This window comes from Erythrolamprus reginae, unplaced genomic scaffold, assembly GCF_031021105.1.
Source record: "Erythrolamprus reginae isolate rEryReg1 unplaced genomic scaffold, rEryReg1.hap1 H_9, whole genome shotgun sequence".
Taxonomy (NCBI): Eukaryota; Metazoa; Chordata; class Lepidosauria; order Squamata; family Dipsadidae; genus Erythrolamprus; species Erythrolamprus reginae.
Window position 1 is genome coordinate 150,236 of NW_027248537.1, and position 25,103 is coordinate 175,338.

General features: G+C 37.1%; 1 protein-coding gene across 1 annotated transcript in view; it reads left to right on the forward strand.

Annotated features, from left to right (window-relative positions):
• Positions 1 to 24,084, forward strand: part of LOC139155896 (teneurin-3) — a 155,878-nt gene extending 131,794 nt beyond the window's left edge. The window contains exons 19-24 of the mRNA XM_070731260.1: positions 4,170 to 4,345; positions 4,963 to 5,198; positions 8,886 to 9,182; positions 11,110 to 12,721; positions 17,013 to 17,143; positions 19,587 to 24,084. Coding sequence (XP_070587361.1) covers positions 4,170 to 4,345; positions 4,963 to 5,198; positions 8,886 to 9,182; positions 11,110 to 12,721; positions 17,013 to 17,143; positions 19,587 to 20,342 — 3,208 coding nt within the window. The 3' untranslated portion in view covers positions 20,343 to 24,084. The remainder of the gene's footprint in view (positions 1 to 4,169; positions 4,346 to 4,962; positions 5,199 to 8,885; positions 9,183 to 11,109; positions 12,722 to 17,012; positions 17,144 to 19,586) is intronic.
• The last annotated feature ends 1,019 nt before the right edge of the window (positions 24,085 to 25,103 follow it).

Below are 25,103 nucleotides of genomic sequence, written 5' to 3' on the forward strand. Positions count from 1 at the left end.
CAGAACAAGCCGAAATAGCGCAATCCTAGTCTCCCTTAATTTTAAAAATTCAGCAAAAACATATGATACATACACACACATGCACACACAAAAAGACAGGGTTTGGAGAACATTCTTTACAGAGAGTAACAGTGAAAGAGTTTGCAAGACGGTAAGAGCTGGGAGTGGGGAAAGGCCTGCAAAGACCTAGGGCTTGGAAAACATTCTTTGCAGAGAGAAACAATGAAAGAGCCTGCAACGTAAGAGCTGGGAAGATATTAACAGCTAGTTAGGGCTGGGGTAAAAAAGCTACATTCAGAGTATAAGACACACCCAAATTATCGGCCTCTTTTAGGGAGGAAAATGTGTGTGTTATGCTCCAAAAAATACTCTGTGTGTGTGTGTGTATGATTTTTTTGTCGAGTCACCCTGGTATATGAAAGTTGCATACAGCTTTCTTTTTGTCTCTCGGCTCCACTAGGGGCTATATTCCAAGGCAGATGAGCTTTTTTGTAGCAGACAGCTATAATCTATAAGTGTAACATATTTTTGCTGATAATGAAAAGGAAGGGAGACTATTATACTGTAGATCTATTTCAGGCTCATTTGCCCTCATCAGGTAACCACAAATCCCAGTAACGGTGTGGCTACCTTATGAGAGCAAATAAGCCCGTAATAGAACTATAGTAGTCTCCCTTCCTTTTCATTATCAGCAAATATATATAGAGAGATATAGAGATAGAAAGAGAGAGACAGAGACAGAGACAGGGATACTGTAGACACATACGTACATACATACGTACGTACGTACATACATAAATACACACACACACGTACACCTAACTTACTGAATTATTACACTAAAGATATTAGAAAAGCCTTCTGTCATTTCCAAATATAAAGTTACAATAATACAAACCTTTAGAGCACCTAATTAAATTTAACCTATATTTAAAATATCTAACTATACATTGTGAGGGAACTCTAAGCTCCTGGCTTGTAAGAGATAAGCAAATGTTATTATTGAGAGAAAGAAGAGATCATTATTTTCAAAATCAACAAAGTGAAGTGAACTTCAAAAAGTACCTTTAAAAACTGCTTATTAAAGTACTCCTGGAAATTTATTGTGCTTGACACATTTTGAGGAAAATAATGTAACCCCGAATGAAAAGAAATTGTGAAATGGGACATTTTATTTCCCAGAAGTAAAAAATGAAATGAAATAAAGGGAAGCAAAATACCTTTTTGCTGATGTTGTAGCTTTCAAGTTGCACCCAATTCAATTCAGGAATACAGCAATGACATATACATTGAAAGTTTAAAAAAACAGATCTGTTTATTTAATCACTTGTTTTAAAATAGTGTGGAAATCAGCTCATACTTTTAACAATGTTACATGCTTTCTTAATGTTTGTTAATGTGTTATGGGTAAATGTAAAAATTTAAAAAATAAATAGGCTAATTTAGGGCTGAAAACCCCAGGTTTGCTATTCTTCTCTTTTTAAAAAAAAGGTTAGCTCTAAACATTTTGTACACCTAATAAGCCTATGAATGTTTTACTAGATTTTTTTAATTGCCTGTTAACCATGCAAAATAAATGCATATTTCTACATAATAACTTAGAAGCAGGATATTTTCTTTGATATGTAATTACTGCACATTTGATTTTAGCCAAAGGCCGAAAAGTAATACTGTACTCTATTTTTTTCAAATTGTATAAACTCTTCATTTTTTATTATATGCATAAGAATATATTTTCAGTAAAAAATTTATGGAGCATGTGCACAAGCAGTATTGTACAAAACTGTCTTATGTTTAATTTTGCATCCTAAAAATAAAAATGTCAGTATATGCATAATAACTATGAACCTATGGAAAAATTGATACATTTTCTGCCAAATATGTAGATGAAGTGTTCTAAGGATTTTCAACCGATAGATTTATTAATTTCAGCTGAATATGAATTTTTATATTAATATTGAATATCTTGAAAAGGAAGATCAAGTTTTTTCATCAAATAAATAGACATTTGTAATTGAAGTAGTCCTCGAATTATGACCACAATTGGGCCCAGAATTTTGGTCACTAAATTAAGTGAATCATCCTGTAGATCCAGTTTTATAATATTTTTACCATGGCCATTAAGCAAATCACATAACCATTAAGTATATTTGGCTTCCCCAATTGACTTTGCTGGAAGCCAGATGGGAAGGCCACAGATCATGGTCATATGATTGCATATGATTACTCTGATAACTATCATTTATGTGAGCCAGTTGCCAACCACCCCTATTGTGATCGTGAGACTATGGGGGTGGTGTGATTCTCATAATGTTATGAGCCGCCCCGAGTCTTCAGAGAGGGGCAGCATACAAATCTAATTATTATTATTAATAATAATAATAATAATAATAATAATGTGAAAGACAGATTGTAGATTAAATTTAGAATAAAATTTCAAGCTAGGCATGACAGTAATGTCTTCAGATAGAATAGATAAATAATAGTATCAAGAAATTGACTGCTTAAAATGCATGTAGATAAAAAGAAAGGAGAAATAGCTTAGACAGAAGAACATGAAATAGCATAAAAGCAACTAAGAAGCATATACTATACATCAGAGGTCTCCAACCGCCGGTCCGCGGACCAGGACCGGGCCGTTGGGGGGTTTCAGCCGGTCCGCGGCGCCGCTGACAGCTAGCTCCGCGGCCCTGCGCCTGGTCAGAGCTCGCGTGGAGGCTGCCTCTCTCCTCCTCCCATATTTTGCCCTCCTCCCAGCCTCCTGGCCGCATTCACCTTCTTCTGCCACCTCCAGCATCCAGCTCTTCCTCCGCTTCTCGCTTCTCTGACAGCCGAGCGGCGGCCCGGAGGCTGGGAGGGGGGCGGAGCACTTTGAATCCTGGCAGAAGCTGCTGCCCGAGTGCTCTTGGCCGGCGGGATTCAAAGTGCTGGGGTGGGGGTGTGTCCCGACAGCCCCCCCACCCCAGTGCTTTGCCTCCCGCTGGGCAAGAGCACTCGGGCAGCAGCTTCTGCTGGATACGGGCGATGGGTGGGACGAGCGGCGCGGAAGCCGGTGGCTGTGGCAGCTGCTGCAAGAGGCTTCCGCGCCGCTCTGTCCCACTCATCGCCCGTATCCAGCAGATAGGCTTTGAGTTTTTGGCTGGGGGGGGAGAAGTAGGACCTTCCTAACTCCCCCCCCAGCCAAAATCACAAAGCCAGGCAGCCCCCAGCCGCCAAAGGAGCCTCCTGATTCTCCCCGCCCTTCTGTCCCGCTCATTGCCCGTGTCTGGCAGAAGCTGCTGCCCGAGTGCTCTTGGCCGGCGGGATTCAAAGTGGGGGGGGTGTCCCAGCGGGAGGCGAAGCACTGGGGTGGGGGGGCTGTCGGGACACCCCCCACCCCAGCACTTTGAATCCCGCCGGCCAAGAGCACTCGGGCAGCAGCTTTCCTTCTACATATGCACAGAAGCTTGGTTTTTTTCACTGTTCATGTATGCAAAGCACGTGAACATAGTGCACACTGCATGCAAAAAAAGCACCAAACGAAGCAAACCGGCAGTGAGGTAAGTTAGAACGCACTCCTGAACGTGTCCCTTTTATATTAAGAATTTTATGTTTTTCCATTCAATTTTTTATTCCCAGTGAATGCATTACAATAGCCCTACACTAGAAGTACTCCTATCACAGCTTATTGTTGTATCATTACGAATGTGATGGGGTCAGAAATGTACATTAACAAAGTTCACTCTCTTCATAAACAGATAAGGCCCATGCTAAATTAAAAAGAAAAAAAAATCAAAACCGTTGGATCATCATTGGTATCAAAATGAATTAAATCTACCCTTATTATGAAACGTGAATTTGGAACATAAAACAATTAATCCCTACTAGATATTCTCCTTTTAAATAGCAAAGTAGATTGCAGTAAGGTTTGATCACGGCCCAAAGAAACATCTATGCAGACTTGGGAGCCATTGGGTTTTTCCCTTCTACCAAACTTCCTTTATATATTGAAAACGCTTTCAATAAATTCTTCATTTTTTTCATTGTGCATAATTCAGGCATAAAGCCACAAAATTCCTCACTGTTATCAGCAGAAATTTCTAGTTTGAGTCAGTGAGTAAAAACAATTCATTCTTTTGTTTGTTTGTTTGTTTGTTTGTTTGTTTGTTTGTTTGTGTAAATTGTTTTAGTTATGACAGTGAAGGCAGATTGACCAATGTCACATTTCCAACTGGAGTGGTCACTAATCTACATGGAGAAATGGAAAGGGCTATTACTGTAGATATTGAATCATCTAGCAGAGAGGATGATGTCAGCATCACTTCAAATCTATCCTCAATTGATTCTTTCTATACAATGGTCCAAGGTACGTTAACAAATAAAATGAAGCAATAATCTTCAAGAGAAAAAAATGAATTAAAAGAAAAAACAACACTGTTACATTTATTACAAGTTGTGATGAAAACAAGCCTGAAAGGAAGGTTAGATAGTTGTTTTTGTATAGCTGTATGGTTAAAACCTTAATCTTCTATAATATGCATACCTGTTTAGAAGAAAACTCAACTAAATTAACTCATGAACTCTATGATTGTGTCTCTAATTTTTATGATTACACTTTCACTAGCTGTGGATGCAATTTGCAAGTTAATGTTAAAAATATTTAGTTACATTGATTAAAACCTCTTATATATAGTCTGTTTCTAAAATGATTCCAAAGATGCAAGTACATGTAAAATAATGCTTCTTACGGCATATATTTGTCATACATTGGGATATGCATCAAGAAGTCAGATAATGCTGAAAGGTCATAACCAAAAAAAATTAAATTACAAGTTCATTGTTTTAAATGGTTTAAAACTAAAATGCTTGTATTTTGTTGAATGCAACTGAATGTTGCATTAATATTGGCTTGGTTTGTGTTATGAATAATTTTGTATGAAAAATCTTGGTTTAGAAATACATATTTGTTGGGTTTCATTTCAGATCAGTTAAGAAATAGCTACCAGATTGGATATGATGGGTCTCTCAGAATCATCTACGCCAGTGGTCTGGATACACACTACCAAACAGAACCACATGTTTTAGCAGGTACAGCCAATCCAACTGTAGCAAAAAGAAATATGACTCTTCCTGGAGAAAATGGACAGAATTTAGTGGAGTGGAGATTTCGAAAAGAACAAGCACAAGGCAAAGTGAATGTGTTTGGCCGTAAGCTCAGAGTAAGTTACATCTCTAATGCCTTTTTAGTAGTACAGAAGACCTGACAGCTTTCACTGCTTCAAATGAACTTTTTTTTTCTTTTAGCAAGTCTTCTAATAAGATAAAAAGGGAAAGGGATAATCCTTGCTAATATAATTTAAAGTTAATAATGCCTCAGAAAGAAATATCTTAATTCATATTGTTTTATGTTTTCCGGATTTATATCCCTTAGTTTTTACCATTACCATTACACACTAAATATGAAATCCTTCCTATACAACCCTATCTTTTCTGTAGATACACAGAGTGAACATTTTAGATGACACCCAATTTACAATGCTTTAGGTTAATCTTAAATATTAGGCTATAGTCATCAGCTGTATAATTTCTTATTTTAAAAATGAAGAAGTTGAAAACCAAAGTGTGTTTCATTTCATTGAATGTATGAAATGTGGGCTGTCTCTGTAGTATGTTGGTTTGTGAGCTAGTGTCCAGGTTAAAGATACAGTACTAGCTTTCACACCGAAGGATTTCAAGCATGCTTGGGAAATAATTGGGCTTTTATCTGTGTTTGTAGCATACTATCTGAAATAGTAAATCCCCTAGTTTTAGCAGGATCTCTAGATATGGAAAGATGTTAGTAAGACTGAACACCTAATCAGCACTGTCTCAATCTCATTTGAATGTTCTATGGAAAAGCCTTAATTTACCAGTACCATGATAGCAACAGAAGTCAGTATCCATGAGTCCATCTAGTCACAGGTCATAACCATGTGGAAGATTGCAAACTGAAACCTAAAAGCATAAATGGAAGAGGCATGAATGAATTAGAATGATGTTATGTATGCCTGTGAAATTAAGAATTGAATGGAATGGTGTTGATAAGATAAAGTAGGGAGGTTTTAATTAATAAAAAGGCTTAAATGAATATCAGAAAGTATGCATTTATGTTGAGGCTGCTGAAAATAAAATTTGTAGGTTGGTGATAATTGCATATTATTTTCCAGTGAATGACAATAACAGAGAAGTTTTGGAAAAATTGTGTAACATATTGAACGAATGCAATCCAGGGGGAAAATATTCTGTTAGATGATGGTGATATGAATAGAAAAAGGTAATAGAGGGAATGTTGGCTGTTCTATGACTTGTGGACTTCAACTCCCAGAATTCCTGAGCCAATCATGCTAGCTCAGGAATTCTGGGAGTTGAAGTCCAAATGTCATAGAAGAGCCAACATTCGCTATTCCTGCAATATATAGAAAAAAAACTTACTGCCATTTCGACATCAGAGAATTAAAGCTTCTGCTGAACACACATTTACAAAAAGCTTGGTTTTCAACATGTCATTGAAGCAGATTGCAAAAGGGAAATAAATGATTAAAAAAACCATAACTGATATAATTGTTTATGATTACAAACCTAGACATTAGTGAAGGATATAGGGGAGATGAGAAATTATGAATGTTGGGCGGGCCATTATTTGAAAACATCAAAAGTGAATTTAAAAAAATAAGCATGGAAAAAAGGAAGTAACTGTAGGAATTAAATGTATGAGCTATATCTGAAAACTTGCAGAATATAAATTAATCTCTCAGAAGAATGAATAGAAGTGAATATATGTAAAGAGGATTTGAAGTTGCCTGGAATTAAGTGAGAATCACACTCATTGTGTAGAAGTGACAAAAGTACTACGGAATGTGGGGGTTACTCTAATGACGACTGGATAACAGTGTTCCTGTCTAACAGACAACAAGTAGTCAAAATAGGAAGTGTCATATCTAATTCTGGTCCCGTCATCAGTGATGTCCCTCAAGGCAGTATTTTAGAACAAACACTCTACATAAACTATCTTTGTGGCCATATTATAAGCAACTGTGTTATCTTTGCCGATGATGTTAAACTAATTGCTCAGAACGTGAGTGAACCATCACAAGTTGTCTATGTGCCATTGTACGTGGTGCACAAATGCACTAAAAACAAGAGTGATTTGCAAGAATAAAAGTATATGGACAGCTATAGTGAATAGTTTCGTATAAATTAGATTTAGATATACAGTAGTTCTTTTTTACTTTTTGCATTTTTCTTACCTTATAACCTATGATTTACTGTTTCTTACTGCTTTTCTGCAGTTTCTAGAAAAGCATGCATTTATACAATGCACATGTACTTTGAAACCTTTCAAAAACATTTCTTATCAAACACGATGATGAAAAGAAATATATTGCAAACAATTCTTATTGACCCTCACTTTTGAATACTTCAATCAAATTACAGTTGCCTAGAGGATTATTGAAAAAGATTTTGAACAGCGGGACCCCAACTTGGAATAGATTTTTCTGTCTCTATTCAGATAATTAAAGACTAGCAATCCACCATCCTTGTTAAAATGCTTTCCTTTTAAAAACTTTTGGAATATGATCAGAAAACTTTGGACCTTTTGTTTCTATTGCTCAACAAAAATCATTCTCTCTAGGCTATCTAACAAAATAAATATTTTGGTTTACAGATCTTACCATCTTTCTCCTGAGAAGTTCCAGAACTAATGATAATGAATCATTAATCCATTTTTTCAATAGAATTCTGTTTTCTAAATATAGCGGAATTTTATTTGACATAGTAAATACTGACACTAAAATTAAAAATAGAACTACAAACTTAAAACAGACGGTAAAATTATGAGAAGAATGTAATAACACAATTGAAATTAAAATGCAATTATTGTTCTGGGTGGTTTTGTATGAAAAAATATTAGTGTGTACATTTTATATTGTCTTTATAAGTTTTTTCTGTACAACTGAAAAGCATTACTTTTCATTGCTCCTTGCTTCAGTGGATTACAGAATGTATCCAACTTCCTGGTCCTAATGATATTTATTTATAAATGTCTTCGGCTGTAGAATTGATCAATATTTAATAAGTGAAGGGGTTTTTGTTGTTGTTTTTTAAATGTGGCATTTGGCTAGATAATTCTACAGTCCTTGGCTATTAGGTCAAAATATCAAAAATTGTTTTTATTTATGAAAGTCTGAATAATGTATTGTCTGCTTTAAGAATATTACTTTTCATAGAGTTTAAATATTTCTTTCTGGCTTCAAGCAACGCAGCTCAGATGATCCATTAGCCAGAGAATTATTTCCGAAAATTCTTCCTATTATATTCTATGTGTAATATAATACACCTTATAAAATTAGAAAGTAAATGAACATTGAATTTTTCTTGCCTATAAAATAAGCTAATTTTATTATATGAAAGAACTGCCAGTGTGTATTTTTGATTATCTATTTGAAAAGCAGTTCTTACATTTCCCCTGCATATTTGTTGGCCTTTTATTTTGATTTTTCATTATTATAGTGATAATTCTGCTATGTCTTCATAATTTCCTCTGTAACTCTTGTTGAGTATAAAAGTTCTCAATGGCTATATTGTTGAATTATATTAACATTTAACTAAATTCTATCAGCATTAATTGAAAACATTTTGAATAAATGTCAGTGCATCTTTATTTAATGAAACCTTTTAAAATGGCAACCTAATCCCTGGCTATTATACTAAGAAGCTGCTAAATTAATTTACTGACAAAGAAAATCAATATTGATCTTTAAACAATAGTATTCAAACAGTGGCTGATTCTATAAAGAAATATTAAGGAGCTCAGTGCCCCCCATGCACACATTATTTATTTTGTTGTCTTATTTGTTTCTTAAAAGGTTAATGGTAGGAACCTCCTTTCAGTTGACTTTGATCGGACTTCAAAGACAGAAAAGATTTATGATGATCACCGTAAATTTCTACTGAGAATCGCCTATGATACTTCAGGACATCCAACTCTCTGGTTCCCAAGCAGCAAGCTTATGGCTGTCAATGTTACCTATTCATCTACAGGTCAAATAGGTAGCATCCAACGAGGCACCACTAGTGAAAAAGTAGATTATGATGGACAGGGAAGGATTGTATCTAGAGTATTCGCTGATGGTAAAACATGGAGCTACACATATCTTGAAAAGGTAATCTACTATTAGTTGGAATGTTGGTTTACAGTTCTATTAAAGAATTATTCCTGCATAAAATGTTAAAATTATTGTTGCATGATATTTGCAGTTTTAGGCATAGAAGGAATGTGTGTACACGTGCATGCACACATGCACACTTTACTCCAAGATTGTGCAGTAACATATATGATTTTTTTCTGATTCATTCCCCTAGTCTGTTGTATCTTTACAACAGCCCCGCAAAATCAGGTGGGCTAAACAGTAATGATTGATCCCAGTGAAGGGCTACCAAAAATTTTACTACCACACTGTGGGCGTGGCTTATGCAGGATGCCCTGCATTTTCTTTCAACATCTTTCAGTGCAAATTGGGTGCTCTGGGGTGGATCTCCATTTTCGCTACCCCACTGCGTTCCCGCCCCATCCGGGCAAGTAGCCCACCCCTGGATCCTACTCATCCAGGAAACTTTCTAAATTTGTGGTCATTTGAACCATGGTCTCTTTGGTCCTAGCCCACATCTTCACTGTTGCACTGTGTTTAAGGAAAATCCATCCCAGAAAACTGATTGAGATACATAAATATGCAAGATATGTTTGATTTCCTGGAATTTACTGGCTTGTTGCCTGTGGATACAATTTCATGGAATTTAATTATGTCATTGACATCATGGGGAATGATTATACATTTCTAAGATTTCAATGAGATTGAAGCACATTTAGGTGGCAAGTAGAGTCAATATATTTGGAGGTACTCTTTATGAGCAGTCATGTTAACCTAACGCTTTTCTCAATATCGTAACGATTGTTTATTTAATGTTATATTTTTTCAAATGAAGTTACTCTTAAGAATATCTGTTAACACAATAAAAACACAGAATTTTATAACTGGATAGTAAAAACAGCTGTAAGTTTTCCAGGCTAAATCTGAAAAGGGAATCTAAAAATGTTTTCCAAAAATTGTTTTCACCTTGCACCAAGAAAGAACAGCATATTCACTATCAAGTCAAACTTAATAAAGAGTTCTAAACTGCAGCATAAATGTAACAATTTAAACAATGATTTTTCATTGTGTATATGTGCCTCTCTGTCTCTTACAAACACATATACATACACACAAACATTAATGTGTTTTTCTCATATTCATCCAGCAAAGTTGCTTATTTATTCTTGGCTCAGAATTAGGGGGGGGGAGGAGAGTTTGTCCAAAATGAAATATGGTATTAAATCAGTGCTGCATACTTAATTATATACTCCCTAGCATGGCAATACTGAACAAAGCATAAGAAGTCTTTTATCATTATTTAATTTGATGTCCTTTAGTGGGACAGAGTAGAATTTGCCTTAGGTGGAAATAGCTACCAACAGTGACAGATGCTGAGAGTTTTATACATCTTCATGTGAGTAATATAAAATAACAGTGGTAGTGATGTGTAATGCCAAAGCTTTACAAAAGGAATCATTTGGTGACTAATTAACTCTGCAAAATTTGATGTAAATAACAAGCCAATTGCTTCACCCATCTGACAAATAGATATAAAAGAGGAAGTTCAGGGATCTTCAGGCTAGTAAAATTCTCAGTAAATTATCTCTAATTACAGGAGTGAAATTGTCTCCTCCATATGTTGTTCCCTTCTTGAGTTTCTGGCTTAAGACAGCCTCACTTTTGTACTAGTATTAAACATGACTTATCCCAGTCCATTGACAATCTGCTGTTTGGCATTGAATACTTGATAAAAAGATGACACAGTCACAAGAAGAACACATTATGAATCTGGAGCGACTCATTACAGATCCTCTTACAATTAAGTATCCAAATGAATTAGACAATTACCAATATGTAAGGTCAAGAATTACTCAATTTGAATAATGATGATTTGGTAAAAACAGTGTTGCTAGTCTACCAATACTTTTGGCACTTGATTAAATTCTGTTTTCTTTTTCAGTCAATGGTTCTCTTACTGCATAGCCAACGGCAGTATATCTTTGAATATGACTTACTGGATCGCCTTTCTGCAATTACCATGCCCAGTGTAGCTCGCCACACTATGCAGACTATCCGTTCTATCGGCTACTATCGGAACATCTATAATCCTCCAGAAAGCAATGCCTCTGTCATCATGGACTACAATGAAGAAGGACAGCTGTTACAAACTGCTTTCTTGGGCACCAGCCGGAGAATCTTGTTCAAATACCGAAGGCAGACCAGGCTTTCTGAAATTCTATATGATAGCACAAGAGTGAGTTTTACTTATGATGAAACAGCAGGAGTTCTGAAAACAGTAAACCTCCAGAGTGATGGCTTTATTTGCACCATTAGATACAGGCAGATTGGTCCATTGATTGACAGGCAGATTTTTCGCTTTAGTGAAGATGGAATGGTAAATGCCCGATTTGACTACAGCTATGACAATAGCTTCAGAGTGACTAGCATGCAAGGTGTTATCAATGAAACTCCATTGCCTATTGATCTCTACCAGTTCGATGATATATCTGGAAAAGTTGAGCAGTTTGGAAAATTTGGGGTTATTTATTATGATATTAATCAGATAATTTCAACAGCAGTAATGACTTACACAAAACACTTTGATGCTCATGGTCGCATAAAGGAAATTCAGTATGAAATATTCCGTTCGCTTATGTACTGGATTACAATTCAGTATGACAATATGGGCCGAGTAACTAAAAGAGAAATTAAAATAGGCCCATTTGCTAACACTACCAAGTACAGTTATGAATATGATGTTGATGGCCAGTTACAGACAGTTTACCTTAATGAAAAAATAATGTGGCGCTACAACTACGACTTGAATGGCAATCTCCACTTGTTGAATCCAAGTAGTAGTGCTCGATTGACACCACTACGATATGATCTGAGGGACAGAATCACTCGACTTGGTGATGTCCAGTACCGGTTAGATGAAGATGGATTCCTGCGACAGAGGGGCACCGAAATATTTGAATATAGTTCTAAGGGCCTCCTTACCAGAGTTTATAGCAAAGGCAGTGGATGGACAGTGATATATCGTTATGATGGGCTTGGAAGACGTGTTTCTAGTAAAACCAGCCTGGGACAGCATCTTCAATTTTTTTATGCAGATCTGACATTTCCAACAAGAATAACTCACGTGTATAACCACTCAAGTTCTGAAATCACTTCTCTTTATTATGACTTGCAAGGACATTTATTTGCCATGGAGATTAGCAGCGGAGATGAATTCTATATCGCCTCTGACAACACTGGAACCCCGCTAGCTGTTTTCAGTAGCAATGGTCTAATGTTAAAGCAGATTCAGTACACTGCCTACGGCGAAATCTATTTTGATTCTAACCTTGATTTCCAGTTGGTGATAGGCTTCCATGGAGGTCTTTATGACCCACTAACCAAACTAATTCATTTTGGTCAAAGAGATTATGACATATTGGCAGGCCGTTGGACTACACCTGATATTGAAATTTGGAAAAAAATAGGGAAAGATCCAGCTCCTTTTAACCTGTACATGTTTAGAAATAACAATCCAGCCAGCAGAATACATGATGTGAAAGATTATATCACAGGTAAATACGTACATTTAATAAAGTACAATTTCTTATTGTTTTTATCAAATTACATTGTACATGTATATCAACTTAGAATTACAGCATCTGATATATAAAAGTATATGGAGTAGGAATATACTTTGTTAAGGTATAATGTATGTGTAATCTACCTTGCTTCACATAAGTGAGAAGTATACACAGATAAAATAGTAAATAACTATATCGCTTTTCTTAATTAGATCTCTCTGAGATCTTGTGTCTATAGATTCAGGATTGTTTCTTTTTCCCAGGGAACAATTTCATTGTAGCCAATGATAGATGTAGTGACTTAATAGACAATAAGACTTATCAAAAATCTTCATAATAGGCCTTGTTCTCTGTTTCTGTAGAATATTTTATCTCTTAGAGGATTCAAAAGAAAATGGGTTTTTGATGTTTCCATTTGACTACATGGTTACTATGGCAACAGTTTATAAATCTGCAAATTTATTGTATATTATGAGTGCTATTTTGCCAGATGGCCAATATTTCTAGGAAACATACTAGGATTCCTTGCTTGCATGATAACACCTTGGATCTTTAAAAGGAAATTTTTCCAAGCAGTGCAAAAATTCCTTCTTGCTATTTATGGTTGTAGATTTATCTGTCATTTAAATAGTGGTGCTTTTTGATTTACATAGCTCTACTATGTTTTCAAGTTACTTAATAGAAAGGCCTTAAACTGAGAAATCTGATATTTTAATATTTAAGCATTTTTGTATCCAAAATCTTAATTCATAATATACTTTCATTTTGTTGATAAATATACTATACCGTATATACTCGAGTATAAGCCGAGTTTTTCAGCCAAAAAAATGGGCTGAAAAACACAACCTCGGCTTATACTTGGGTCATTGACAAAGTCGCCACAAGAGGGTGCCATTGCTTGAGCCAGAGCGAGGAGGCACCAGCTTTTGTTCCCTCTCCCACGCCGTAGGAGCTGTGGGAGGGATGGAGCTGGTGCCTTCTCTCCCTGGCTGAAGCAAAGGAGGCAGCCATTTGCTCCAACCGAGAGGGGGAAAAACCAATGGGAAGCCGGTGAGGTCGTGTGTGTGTGTGTGTATGCCCCCTCTCCCCCCCACCGTGAAAAAAGCCAGCTACCTCTTGCTGAAACCCAGAGGCTTTTTTTTTTTACTCCCTGTGTGTATTTGTCAACAGGTTTACAGTAACTATTCCTTGCTCTCTCTGCATTGCCCTTAGTTGGATTAAAAAGGCCCCCTGCTGTCAGATTCTCCTCCCCCTCCTTTGAAAGGATTTAAACTGTTTAAAAAATGGTATTTTGTGGTAGTTGCTGTCCTTGCTTGGATAGGAACTAATAAGGCAAGAGCTAGACAGGAATTCCTAAAGTGTGTTTGTGGATCTTTAAAAGTTGCCTTTTATAAAGTGGGTTTGAGAGCAAGTTTCAATTAACAAGTATGAGGGGAAGCATTCTACATATTTTAAAAATGAGTTTGATTCTTAATAGGACCTGCATATTTAGGATACAAAACCACAAGAGCTGTCTGTGTTTTGCAAGTTTTGCTTGTCTCCCTAGTCTGTCTGTCTGTCTGTCTGTCTGTCTGTCTGTCTGTCTGTCTGTCTATCTATCACCTACCTACCTACCTATCTGGTTTTCTATGCTGATAACCTCACAGCAGCTAATGCTGAAGCTCTGTTTGGATATACAGATTTATTTATTTATTTATTTAATTAATTAACTGGATCTGTATGCCGACCCTCTCCAAGGACTCAGGGTGGCTCACAGCATATATAAAAACAGAACAATAATGTAAATCCAATTAATGATGAGATGATGAGAAGGAATCCTGTTTTAAATTTACAGAGCTAGTTTACTCGTTTTCTTTAAAATAAATATTCTAAAACATGTGATCTTCTGATGTTTCAATTAATGTAATTTTATTGGTTTCCATTTTTATAAGTTACCAGTAGCCACTGCATTTTCTAACCTCGGCTTATACTCGGGTCAATAAGTTTTCCCAGTTTTTTGTGGCAAAACTGGTGCCTCGGCTTATACGCGGGTCAGCTTATACTCGAGTATATACGGTATACAGTGATCCCCCGCTCGTTGCGAGGGTTCCGTTCCAGGACCCCCCGCAACGAGCGGGTTTTCGCGAAGTAGCGCTGCGGAAGTAAAAACACCATCTGCGCATGTGCAGATGGTGTTTTTATTTCCGCAGCGCTAGCGAGGAGCCAAAGATTGGGGGCGTCGCGTCGCCGCCGACATGGGGGGCTCGCTAGCACCCCCCCGAACACCCACGCGCCTTCCCAACTGAGCCCTCAAGCCAAGCGCAGAAGTTCGCCCTGGCGCAGGCAACACGCGCTGCCATCTTCTGAGCGGATCAAGCCCGGCTCCTCTCGGCCCAGCATCCCGGGCCAAGCGGCTGCCTTCCGTCACTGAGCCTGGCTCGCCCGGAAGATCGTAGCGCGCGTTGGCTGCAGCGGCGGCGACATTGCTGCCGGCTTGGCTTCCCTCGCCGCTGCAGCCAACGCGCGCTACGATCTTCCGGGCGAGCCAGGCTCAGTGACGGAAGGCAGCCGCTTGGCCCAGGATGCTGGGCCGAGAGGAGCCGGGCTTGATCCGCTGAGCCTGGCCGGCTTGGCTTCCCTTACCGGCGGTGCCGCCGCCGCTGGTGCCGCCGCTGCTGGTGCGGCCGCCGCTCGTCCGACCGCCGCTCGTGCTTTCGGAGCTCCTCCGGCGTCACCCGGCTTCTGGTAGAAGCCTTCTCTCTTTTTTTTCTTGCGGCGAGCCCGAGCCGTTCCTCTCTCGACCGCAGCCGAGCTTCCCTCGGCCCCCTTTGGCCCCGTCGCCTCCTCCCCGCCTGCTTTTCCTCGCCAAGCGCACGAAAAAAAAGAGAGAAGGCTTTTGCCAGAAGCCGGGTGACGGCGGAGGAGCTCCGAAAGCCGGAGAAGAAGAGTCTCGCAGGCGGGGAGGAGGCGACGGGGCCAAAGGGGGCCGAGGGAAGCTCGGCTGCGGTCGAGAGAGAAACGGCTCGGGCTCGCCGCAAGAAAAAAAAGAGAGAAGGCTTCTACCAGAAGCCGGGTGACGCCGGAGGAGCTCCGAAAGCCGGCTAGCGGCTTTTCCCCCGCAAGAACTCTTGAGAGGAACAGCAAAAAGGCCACTCAGGCGCGTCTCCTGAGGGGAAGCCAGCGCCGCCCGCCCTTCGCCCGCCCATGCCGTTGCTCGCGCCACTCAGCTGGGAAGCGGGGCTGGGGTTTCCCCGCCGCCCACGCAAAGGGGAAACCCCGGCAAGAGGGGAAGACCCAGGGAAGCAAACTCCACCATCTACGCATGCGTGGCCATAGAAAGAAAAAGGGCACGCATGCGCAGACGGTGTTGTTTACTTCCGGGTTGAAAAATCGCAAATTACCCTGTTCGCAATGGTCGGGGACGCAATAACCGGGGGATCACTGTACTGTATTTGGACACCATTGTATTCTTTTCTTTCAAAGAAATGGATACAGGTTCATTGTAAATCACTTGAAATATTAATGCCAGCTGCACTCAATAGCTAAGAACTATCCTTCCCTTTTTCACAATGAATTATTTGTACAACTTATTTACCTAATTATAACACACTTATCCTACGATGTACCAGAGAGAATCATGCTACCTGTACATTCCTGCTTAATTTTTACGACATTGCACTACTGCTGCTTAATACTTACTACATTACAGTAATTTGGGATAAGTCACAGTTGCATTGTGGAATTACATAATTGGAACAGTAGACCAAATATATTGCACATTAGGATCTTAAAGATTTTACTAATTCAGTAAAGAGGCTTTTTTCTAAAAGAAGTCCAAATACCATTTTTTGGCAATAGTCATGCTCATATTGTATGATCACATAGCAGTATTCTTCACCTACAGTTTCTTCCGTTCCTTGTTGTCTTGCAATAGTTGAATTCACGGGATGTGAGGATCTAGTGCTCTCCCTATGTTTATTAAGGAGATAACCTTATCTGCATAAAGAAATTATGTGGATCACATGTAATCATCAATAGATCATAATTATTGCTTCAGATTATTCTGGATTATATAATAACTTCACTACATTCTTTTCTCTGGGTCATAAATTGTATATAAATTAGGACAACGTTTAAACAAATAAACTGCAGCCCTGCCAAGGATTTTCTTCTCCAAATATATTTTAAAGCTCAGAGCATTATACAGTTCACCGACATTCATTCAAATTATGCTCCACTAAATCCAATCACAGATTGAGGGACATATGACGTTTTTCTAACTTACTTTATAATTGCTTTCTAGATGTTAACAGCTGGCTGGTGACATTTGGTTTTCATCTGCACAATGCGATCCCAGGTTTCCCTGTGCCTAAATTTGATTTAACTGAACCTTCCTATGAACTTGTGAAGAGTCAGCAATGGGATGATGTACCGGTAAGAAAAAATCCTCAGAGGCATACATTGAATTTTAAAAAATCAAAACATATTGGAGAGATGTTTCTTGATATACTTTTGTCCCAAAACTATATAGCAGATAACTAAAGATTAGGCTTAAATTTTAACATTTCCTAAACTGAAGTGAGAGGGAGGAAATGATTTATCAATAAATAATAGTATTTTAAAATTCTTTTCCCCCCTTCAAATTATAACATTCCCAATGGAAGCTATAGAGATTGGATTGATAGCAGCACCCTGCCTCCTGGCTAAAAGTGAACAATGTAATAAAAAATAGAATGTGAAAGAAACAGAATAACAGGTGATATAAATTATGCATATTGTACAGCAGTACAATTTTACTTGCCTTTAATATTAACCGTGTTTTATATGTGAAGATAAAATATTGAATATAAAATCACCCCAGGTAAAATGTATTACATTATATGAAGCCCAAACTCAAACACCTTGTTTTAAAATATATATATTGCCAAATAGAACTATAAAAGTAAATCATTTACAAAAATCTATGAAATGTAAAATAGAAAGTCATATGTACCATTTAGGAAAATAGCAATTATACATTTTATACAGAAATCAAAAATCCATTAACCCTCAAATTCTCAGTACCAGCAATAAATGAAAAACATTAAATAGCTGGTAACCTTTCAGGTGTATTCCAAAGGAGCTTTGTGACTTACCAGACTATTAAAATATAGAGTCAAAATAATTTCATGTTATATGAATCTAGAAACATTTTGTTGATATTTTTACAGCAGAAATCTTAGTCCTTTCATTATAAAAAATATGTATAATTTCTTTCCCCTGCATACAAAAACTAACATAAGTGATATGAAGGATTCACCACGGCCTTTTCTCAAACTGGATATTAAATCTTGGGATAAGTTATCTGGTGTAATTGCTGCTATCAATATTTATTTAGTAAATTTGAATTTCTGAGGTTGTAGAAATGTAAAAACATTGTAGAGAAAACTATTATCCTTTTTACTCATAGCTCATTTCTTAATCTTGTGAGTTCTCTCATATCTTGTTCAAGATCAAGTACAGGCAAAACGTGACAATGAGATCATGGAGGTCTTTTATTGATGGGGTCACGCCCATCAGTGATCCAAAATGCCCGGTTTCCCTGTGGAAGAATGTAAAGGGAGCACAAAGAGACAGTGCACAGTGTCGAGGGAATGAAGGGAAGCAGAGCCCAAAGGCATTATCATAACAGTGGACATGAGAGATTAGGAAGGAATAAGTAGAAAATGAAGTCACAAAAGAGCATACAAGAAAGCAAATAGGGAAGAAACTCATGTAATATAAATCCACATGCAGCTTTAAAACCTCTAAAAGTCCACCAGCACTGAATGTAACTTTCACAGCATAAGGCCTCATAACAATTTAAAATTGAATTTCTATTGTGACATGAATCTCCAAAAACAAACCTTTGGGTCCTAATGGTATATCTGGACACTTACTCCTAAATCAAAAGCAAGGCAAAAGTTGTGAAATTAAAGTTGTAGAAATTTTAAGCCAGTGGAGAAAATCATTTCACAGATCCAGAAGTTGAAAATGCAATGAATTTCCATGAGATAGATTAGGTAGAGATAGTAGTGGTCCAAAGTTACTTCTACATCCCATTGTGGCACAAGGATACGGACGCTGCTCTAGAGAAGTTTATCACACGTTTCTGTATCTGGTACATTTTATGTGTGAAGATACGAAAGTTCAGAGATTTCAGGGAAGAGCTTACATTGCCTTTCTGGTTGAAGCTATAGCATATAAAAATGCCCGATAATAAATAGATGATACCAAATAAAATTGAACAGAATATATAAGCAAGCATAAAACTTTCATGGTAGACATTTTTCATTTATGCAATGAGGAAATCACTAAAGGAGAGCTCTAGAAAATTACTTATAGGAATGCAGGTAATAATTATTTTGGTAATTATTTACATTATAAGTATGCATCAAAGATACCTTTTGTTTTTAATTCTTTAGCAAATCTATTTATTGCATTCATCTTCCTATTCGGACAATACTTTATCTTTCTACAATTTCATGGTGTATAAATTAATATAATAAAGACTGATGTAAAAACCTAGTGAAGCATAGCAGATCTCTGCATTCAGTGTTTCTAATTTTATTTTGATTGGTTAATTATCAAATTAAGAATAGTTAGATTCACTGATTTTTTCTTTGGAGTGATTCAGTGCTACTTTTTAAACTTCTTAATCAAAAATAATAATAAATATTGAAATATATCAAGCAAAGTAGAACTTATAAGAGTGGAATCCAGTCTGTGAATTCAATTAGCTGCAGCAGTGTCATTGTGGCATATCATTTTGTCAGTTGTAGGCTCCATGCCAATAAATGCTTGACTGTTGGAATTTATAGGCTTGTAAAAAAAAAAAAATCTGTCTTCTTCTTTTCAGCCAATTTCTGGAGTGCAACAAGAAGTGGCAAGGGAAGCAAAGGCTTTCCTATCCCTAGGAAAGATGGCAGAAGTCCAGATCAGCAAGCGCAGACCTGGTAGCGAGAAATCCTGGTTGTGGTTTGCAACTGTGAAATCTTTGATTGGAAAAGGAGTAATGCTTGCTGTCAATCAAGGCAAAGTACAGACCAATGTGCTTAACATTGCAAATGAGGATTGTATCAAAGTGGCAGCTGTTCTGAATAGTGCATATTACCTAGAAAACCTGCACTTCACTGTTGAGGGAAAGGACACACATTATTTCATTAAAACCACTTCGCCTGAGAGTGATCTGGGCACGCTGAGATTGACAAGTGGCCGGAAGGCATTGGAGAATGGCATCAATGTCACAGTTTCCCAGTCCACCACTGTAGTGAATGGCAGGACTCGTAGGTTTGCTGATGTTGAAATGCAGTATGGTGCATTGGCTCTTCATGTTCGCTATGGCATGACGCTTGATGAGGAGAAGGCACGGATATTAGAACAGGCTAGGCAAAGGGCTCTCTCCAATGCCTGGGCCAGAGAACAGCAACGAGTGAGAGATGGAGAGGAAGGGGCCAGGCTATGGACAGAAGGGGAAAAGAGGCAACTTTTGAGTGCTGGAAAAGTTCAAGGATATGATGGGTACTATGTACTCTCTGTTGAGCAATACCCCGAATTAGCTGACAGTGCTAACAATATACAGTTCCTTAGGCAAAGTGAGATTGGAAAGAGGTAACACATTGGTTGAGCTTGGCCTGCCAAAGAGACGGACCCTGTGCCAGTGTCTTCTAAGAGGGGAGACCAAATAGTTTGCTGCATTATTACTTGAGCCTAAATATACATCTTTGCTCAGATTTTTCTGTAGCACAATCTGAATGGACTCTACAACAAAAAAGAGCCTTCCAGAAGAATGATAATGTTAAAAAGAAAAACTGGAATTATGTTTTTTTTTTCTGAATGACCTTAAAGGTGATCTGCTTTAAAGAATATGTTTACATATGCATATCGCTGCACTCAAGTTGGACTGAAAGTACAAAAAAGAAAGATCTAAAGAGTTTCCAACTGGCAGAGTATTCCAGTAACTAAAAAAGAAAGTGATAACAGTGTTTCCAAATATTACTAAATTGTTGACTTTTACTTACAAGAATTAGTCTTTTTTCCTCTTCTTCCTTCTCCCGCTTCCTCCTCCTCCTTCTCTTCTGCTCACTCCCCTTCTCTGCCTAGGATGTGGTATATAATCTCTGTTCATGTTAAGCGGGGGAGAAGACTCTTTGTGTATGGACACCCCAATGGCTTTAACAGTGCTGCTTTTTGAAAGGACACTGGCACAAGCAATTTATTCTACAATCAAAATTTGGTAATGGATTTTACAGTGATCATGGGGTTTACCTTGGGGAAAATGGCAAACAGAATTATTGTCGCAGAGAAGCAAAGGAAGCTTGATTTTTTTGTAAATTATGTGAGACAAGTTGTTTATGGATTTTTATATGAATTACAATTTACTGTACATCAAATATTAGTCTCAGAGGAGTTAATTTATGTAAAGTGTTTAAAAAAGTTTATACTTAAATAAAATAATAAAAATATGCAGTGTGTGAATTTTTTAAAATAATTGCACCTTTTATTATGTTATAGCTGTACAGTATCAAGAGTTATAATGTAGAGATATAACAGTGTACAACAGTTGGATAGAAAGAAGTGTTAATATTTTTGTATTAACTTTAACATGGTGGGTTTTTCTCTTTGGATTACTTCTGAAAAAGGATGGAGAAATCACAGACTAGAAGGAAATGGAGTTCTCTTCCCCCCCCCCCTCTCTCGCTCTTGCTCTCTCTCCTTCTTCCCTCCTCTCTCTTTGCTTGAGCCCTGGCAAGCATGGTTTCATCAGTAACTGCTAAAAGGAAGGAAGAACAATTCAGCAAGACTCATTTGTTTACCATAAAAGATTTGTAGGTTGGACATGCCTTGTTCTCTTTCAGAGCTCAAGGTGTAATTATTCATTTTGCAGTTTTCTAATGTGTGGGTTTTAAAAAAGGGGGGGATGTGAAGTTGTGTCATGTCATAAAAGGAACATTTCCATACTTCTTTACACAGGAGTAAATTCCTTTGTGGGATTTATTTTTGATGAATAAATTTAGGACTGCAAGCTAATGGTTCATGAAGGCAAGTTGATGCTCTTCTAAACATACAGGATTGCTTCTCACAATATAGTTTAACTGGGACAGCTGGAGGTTAATTGTATCATGGAAATATATCTGTATCCATGTTGGAATTTATAAACGTGGGTAATTAGCTCTTTTGTCTTCTAAGGATTAAGCAACGTCATATAGAAGCCTCATAAAACAGGATCTTTTTAGGTGGTTTCTATGAATGTTTTCATAAATATAAATATATCCCTTAGACACAGGAGAGAATGAGAAACAAGGGGAAAAATGGACAGAAAATTAGTAAGACTCTGTCCATGACAACACCATGACATCATAGGGCTGAGGGGGATGTTCCTTACATTTTTAGTTCAACTTGCAAAGGACAGGATAAAGAAACACCTCCCAGCCATCCTGATTGTTGCCAGTGTGTGCTAGTGAGAAAGCAATAACTGAGTTGCTTGTGTCTGGGAACTTGTGAGTCTTTGTGGTTTCTTTAGTTTTGGTTTGGTTTTTTGCATGTGTGAAAAAGGCACTCATTTCTCAGATAGAAAAAAAATGGAATTGTATCTGGGGAGATGGAACAAAAAGGAAGTTATCCTATCAAGTAAAACAAATTGAAAAAAACATCCAAGAAATTGATAATTTTAGGATAATATCTAATCAGTATTTGTGGGTATCATGATGTTTAAAATGTGTGTTAGGATTTGAGTTGTGCTGATAGAAGAATTTAATGTAAACCATGTATAATTTTCTGAAACCAAGTTATAGTATCAGATTTCTCCTGTTGAATACATCAACCAAAATGAATATTTCTGAATAGTTTCTAAATATATCTCCATGATTGATAAAATCCAGGATGGCATATAATTTTCATGCCAAATACCAGCCTCGCACTGAATTGGTCCAGCACTTCCTTATTAACAAATCAGTCAAAATACCTGTCTCACGAAGTTTAACATACTTAAAAATTCTGTAATGACTACCTTTTCACATTTTTCTAGTTAGTTTGTTAGTGCAGAAGATTGTGTAAAAACTGGAAATGCTCAGCTTCCATTAAAAAAAAAACCTTTCAGGCACAAAAAAAAATACTGGCAGTTTCTGGTAACCCTCTTATGGAAAAACACATTGAAACAATATTTTGATCCCCAATCCTTTTTTATAAGTATAATAATACAATTTAACTTGCAATTGAGCTGAATGTTGCATGATTTGAAAATACATTTAAACTTTTTATCGGTATTAGTATTGCATAATTTATATGTGGGAAGGAAAAAGGAAAATCTCAATAGCCTAATCCCATCCTTTGTACTATTTTTAGCAACATATATTCAAAAATATTATTTATTTGGGGAAAACTAGTCCATTTTCATTTTTCTGTGCTAAAAAATCAAGATGGAAATGCCAATTAAATACATATGAAACATGTAAAAAAATTAGATGAATTTTTAAAAATTGTTTTCTAATTGCTTTTGGCACAGAGATTGTGTGATAGACTTGTGCTTTCAGTTACACAATGTGTATTTTGTAAAAGAATTATGGAATGATCAAGCAAGCCACAGTATTACTTATCTGTGTCCCGTTGGGCACAACCTATACAGAACAACAATCTATACATTTAGAACCAGTGTTATTTTATTACATTTAAAGTGTAAATAAATACATTATTGTTAATTTTCAGAAACATAAAGAATCCAAATTTAGAAATTAGGATTTAAAAAATGCTAATCAGTGCCATTATTTTCTATCTAAGTTTAAATCTCAGTACAGCCTGTCTATAGTTCTTGCTTGATAGAATTGCAGAGGGTATTTTTTTTTAAAGCAATGGTTTTCTGTTATTTTGGGCTCATACTGGAAATACAGTAATATGCTGTTCTATAGAAATACTGCAACAATTACGATGTGTGACAAATTGGAATAGCACTAAGATTTCTGTTGATGCGTGCTTGTGCTTTCACAAATAACTCAAACTTTTATTTGTTGGCTCAAATTGAATAATGGCCAATTAATTTTCTTCATAAGTTTTTAGTAGATCTTTTTCATACTGTAAAAAAATATGATATGTTCCTACATGACATAGTGACTGTGGGGAAAATGTAAACTAAAAAGGTTTTTTTTAATGCAAAACTGTATTAAAGTAATCAGCCTATGGAAATTCAGAGTATTTTAGGCAAAGCCAGTCAAAATGTTTTCATGCAATTTTGAAATGTATTTTTTGTCTAATTTGTATTGTTCTTTTCATTTGCCTTCCAAACTTTATATGTATCCTGAAGTTTTCCACAACTTGATGACTATAGATTGCATCTAGGCTTTCCAATAAAAGCCGAGCCAATGTGTCTGTGTTTAAATTTGTTTTTTTAACTATGTGTGTCAGATATTACAAATGTTCTGTTACTTTTTGTTTTAACTTTATAGATGCAAAGTGATCTGGTTGTATTAGCATTGATTTATTTGCTCCACGATTGGGAATTGTTTCCCGCACCTTCTGCCAAGGCAAACTATGGCAGGGAGGGATCACCACAGAAATACTTTACGCTAGTATTAACTAAGTTAAGCTTCACTTAAAAAAAAAAGATTGAAGCTAGGTCTCTCATGCTAAAAATAACAAGGTTCATTTAACTAACTGATCATGAGCAGGAACCTTTCACAGGGAAGTGGCATCTTCAAATCATTCAGTATGTTTTATGTGTAGTGATAGTGAGTCTGCGGAGAGGGGCGGCATACAAATCTAAATAATAAATAAATAAATTTTGATGTAAATTGGAATTTTTCGGCCACTCCTTGCCTCCCTCAGCATGCCCCACTTATCGATGAAGTGATGGCTAAAAAGGAGACTTGCACATAATGTTAGAGACAGGGCGGCTCCAGATCCCACAAGCTTTCTGTAGGGTGGGGCTGGACTACTGCACAACCAATTGAAAATAGGCGTTCAGGTAAGCAAACATCCTTTCTCCCGCATGGAAGAGGGGCATTGCAATATTTATTTGTTTTTTATTTATTCATTCATTCATTTATTCATTCATTCATTCGATTTTTATGCCGCCCTTCTCCTTAGACTCAGGGAGGCTTACAACATGTTAGCAATAGCACTTTTTAACAGAGCCAGCATATTGCCCCCACACTGCTATGCCACCCCGGCTCTTCCTTGTATAGAAATCTGCAGCTTGATAACATGTCAAGCAAGCAAATCATGTTCCTGGTCTGCTACACATAACCCTACACATACTGTATATGCCTACTCCAATAACAGAAATTAGTTCTTCATTTTAAATGGAAAAAGACTGCCTGTACACTTACAGCTTTTCACAAGTAATGAATTATTTATTAATCATTCCAATTTTTATATCCTTTTA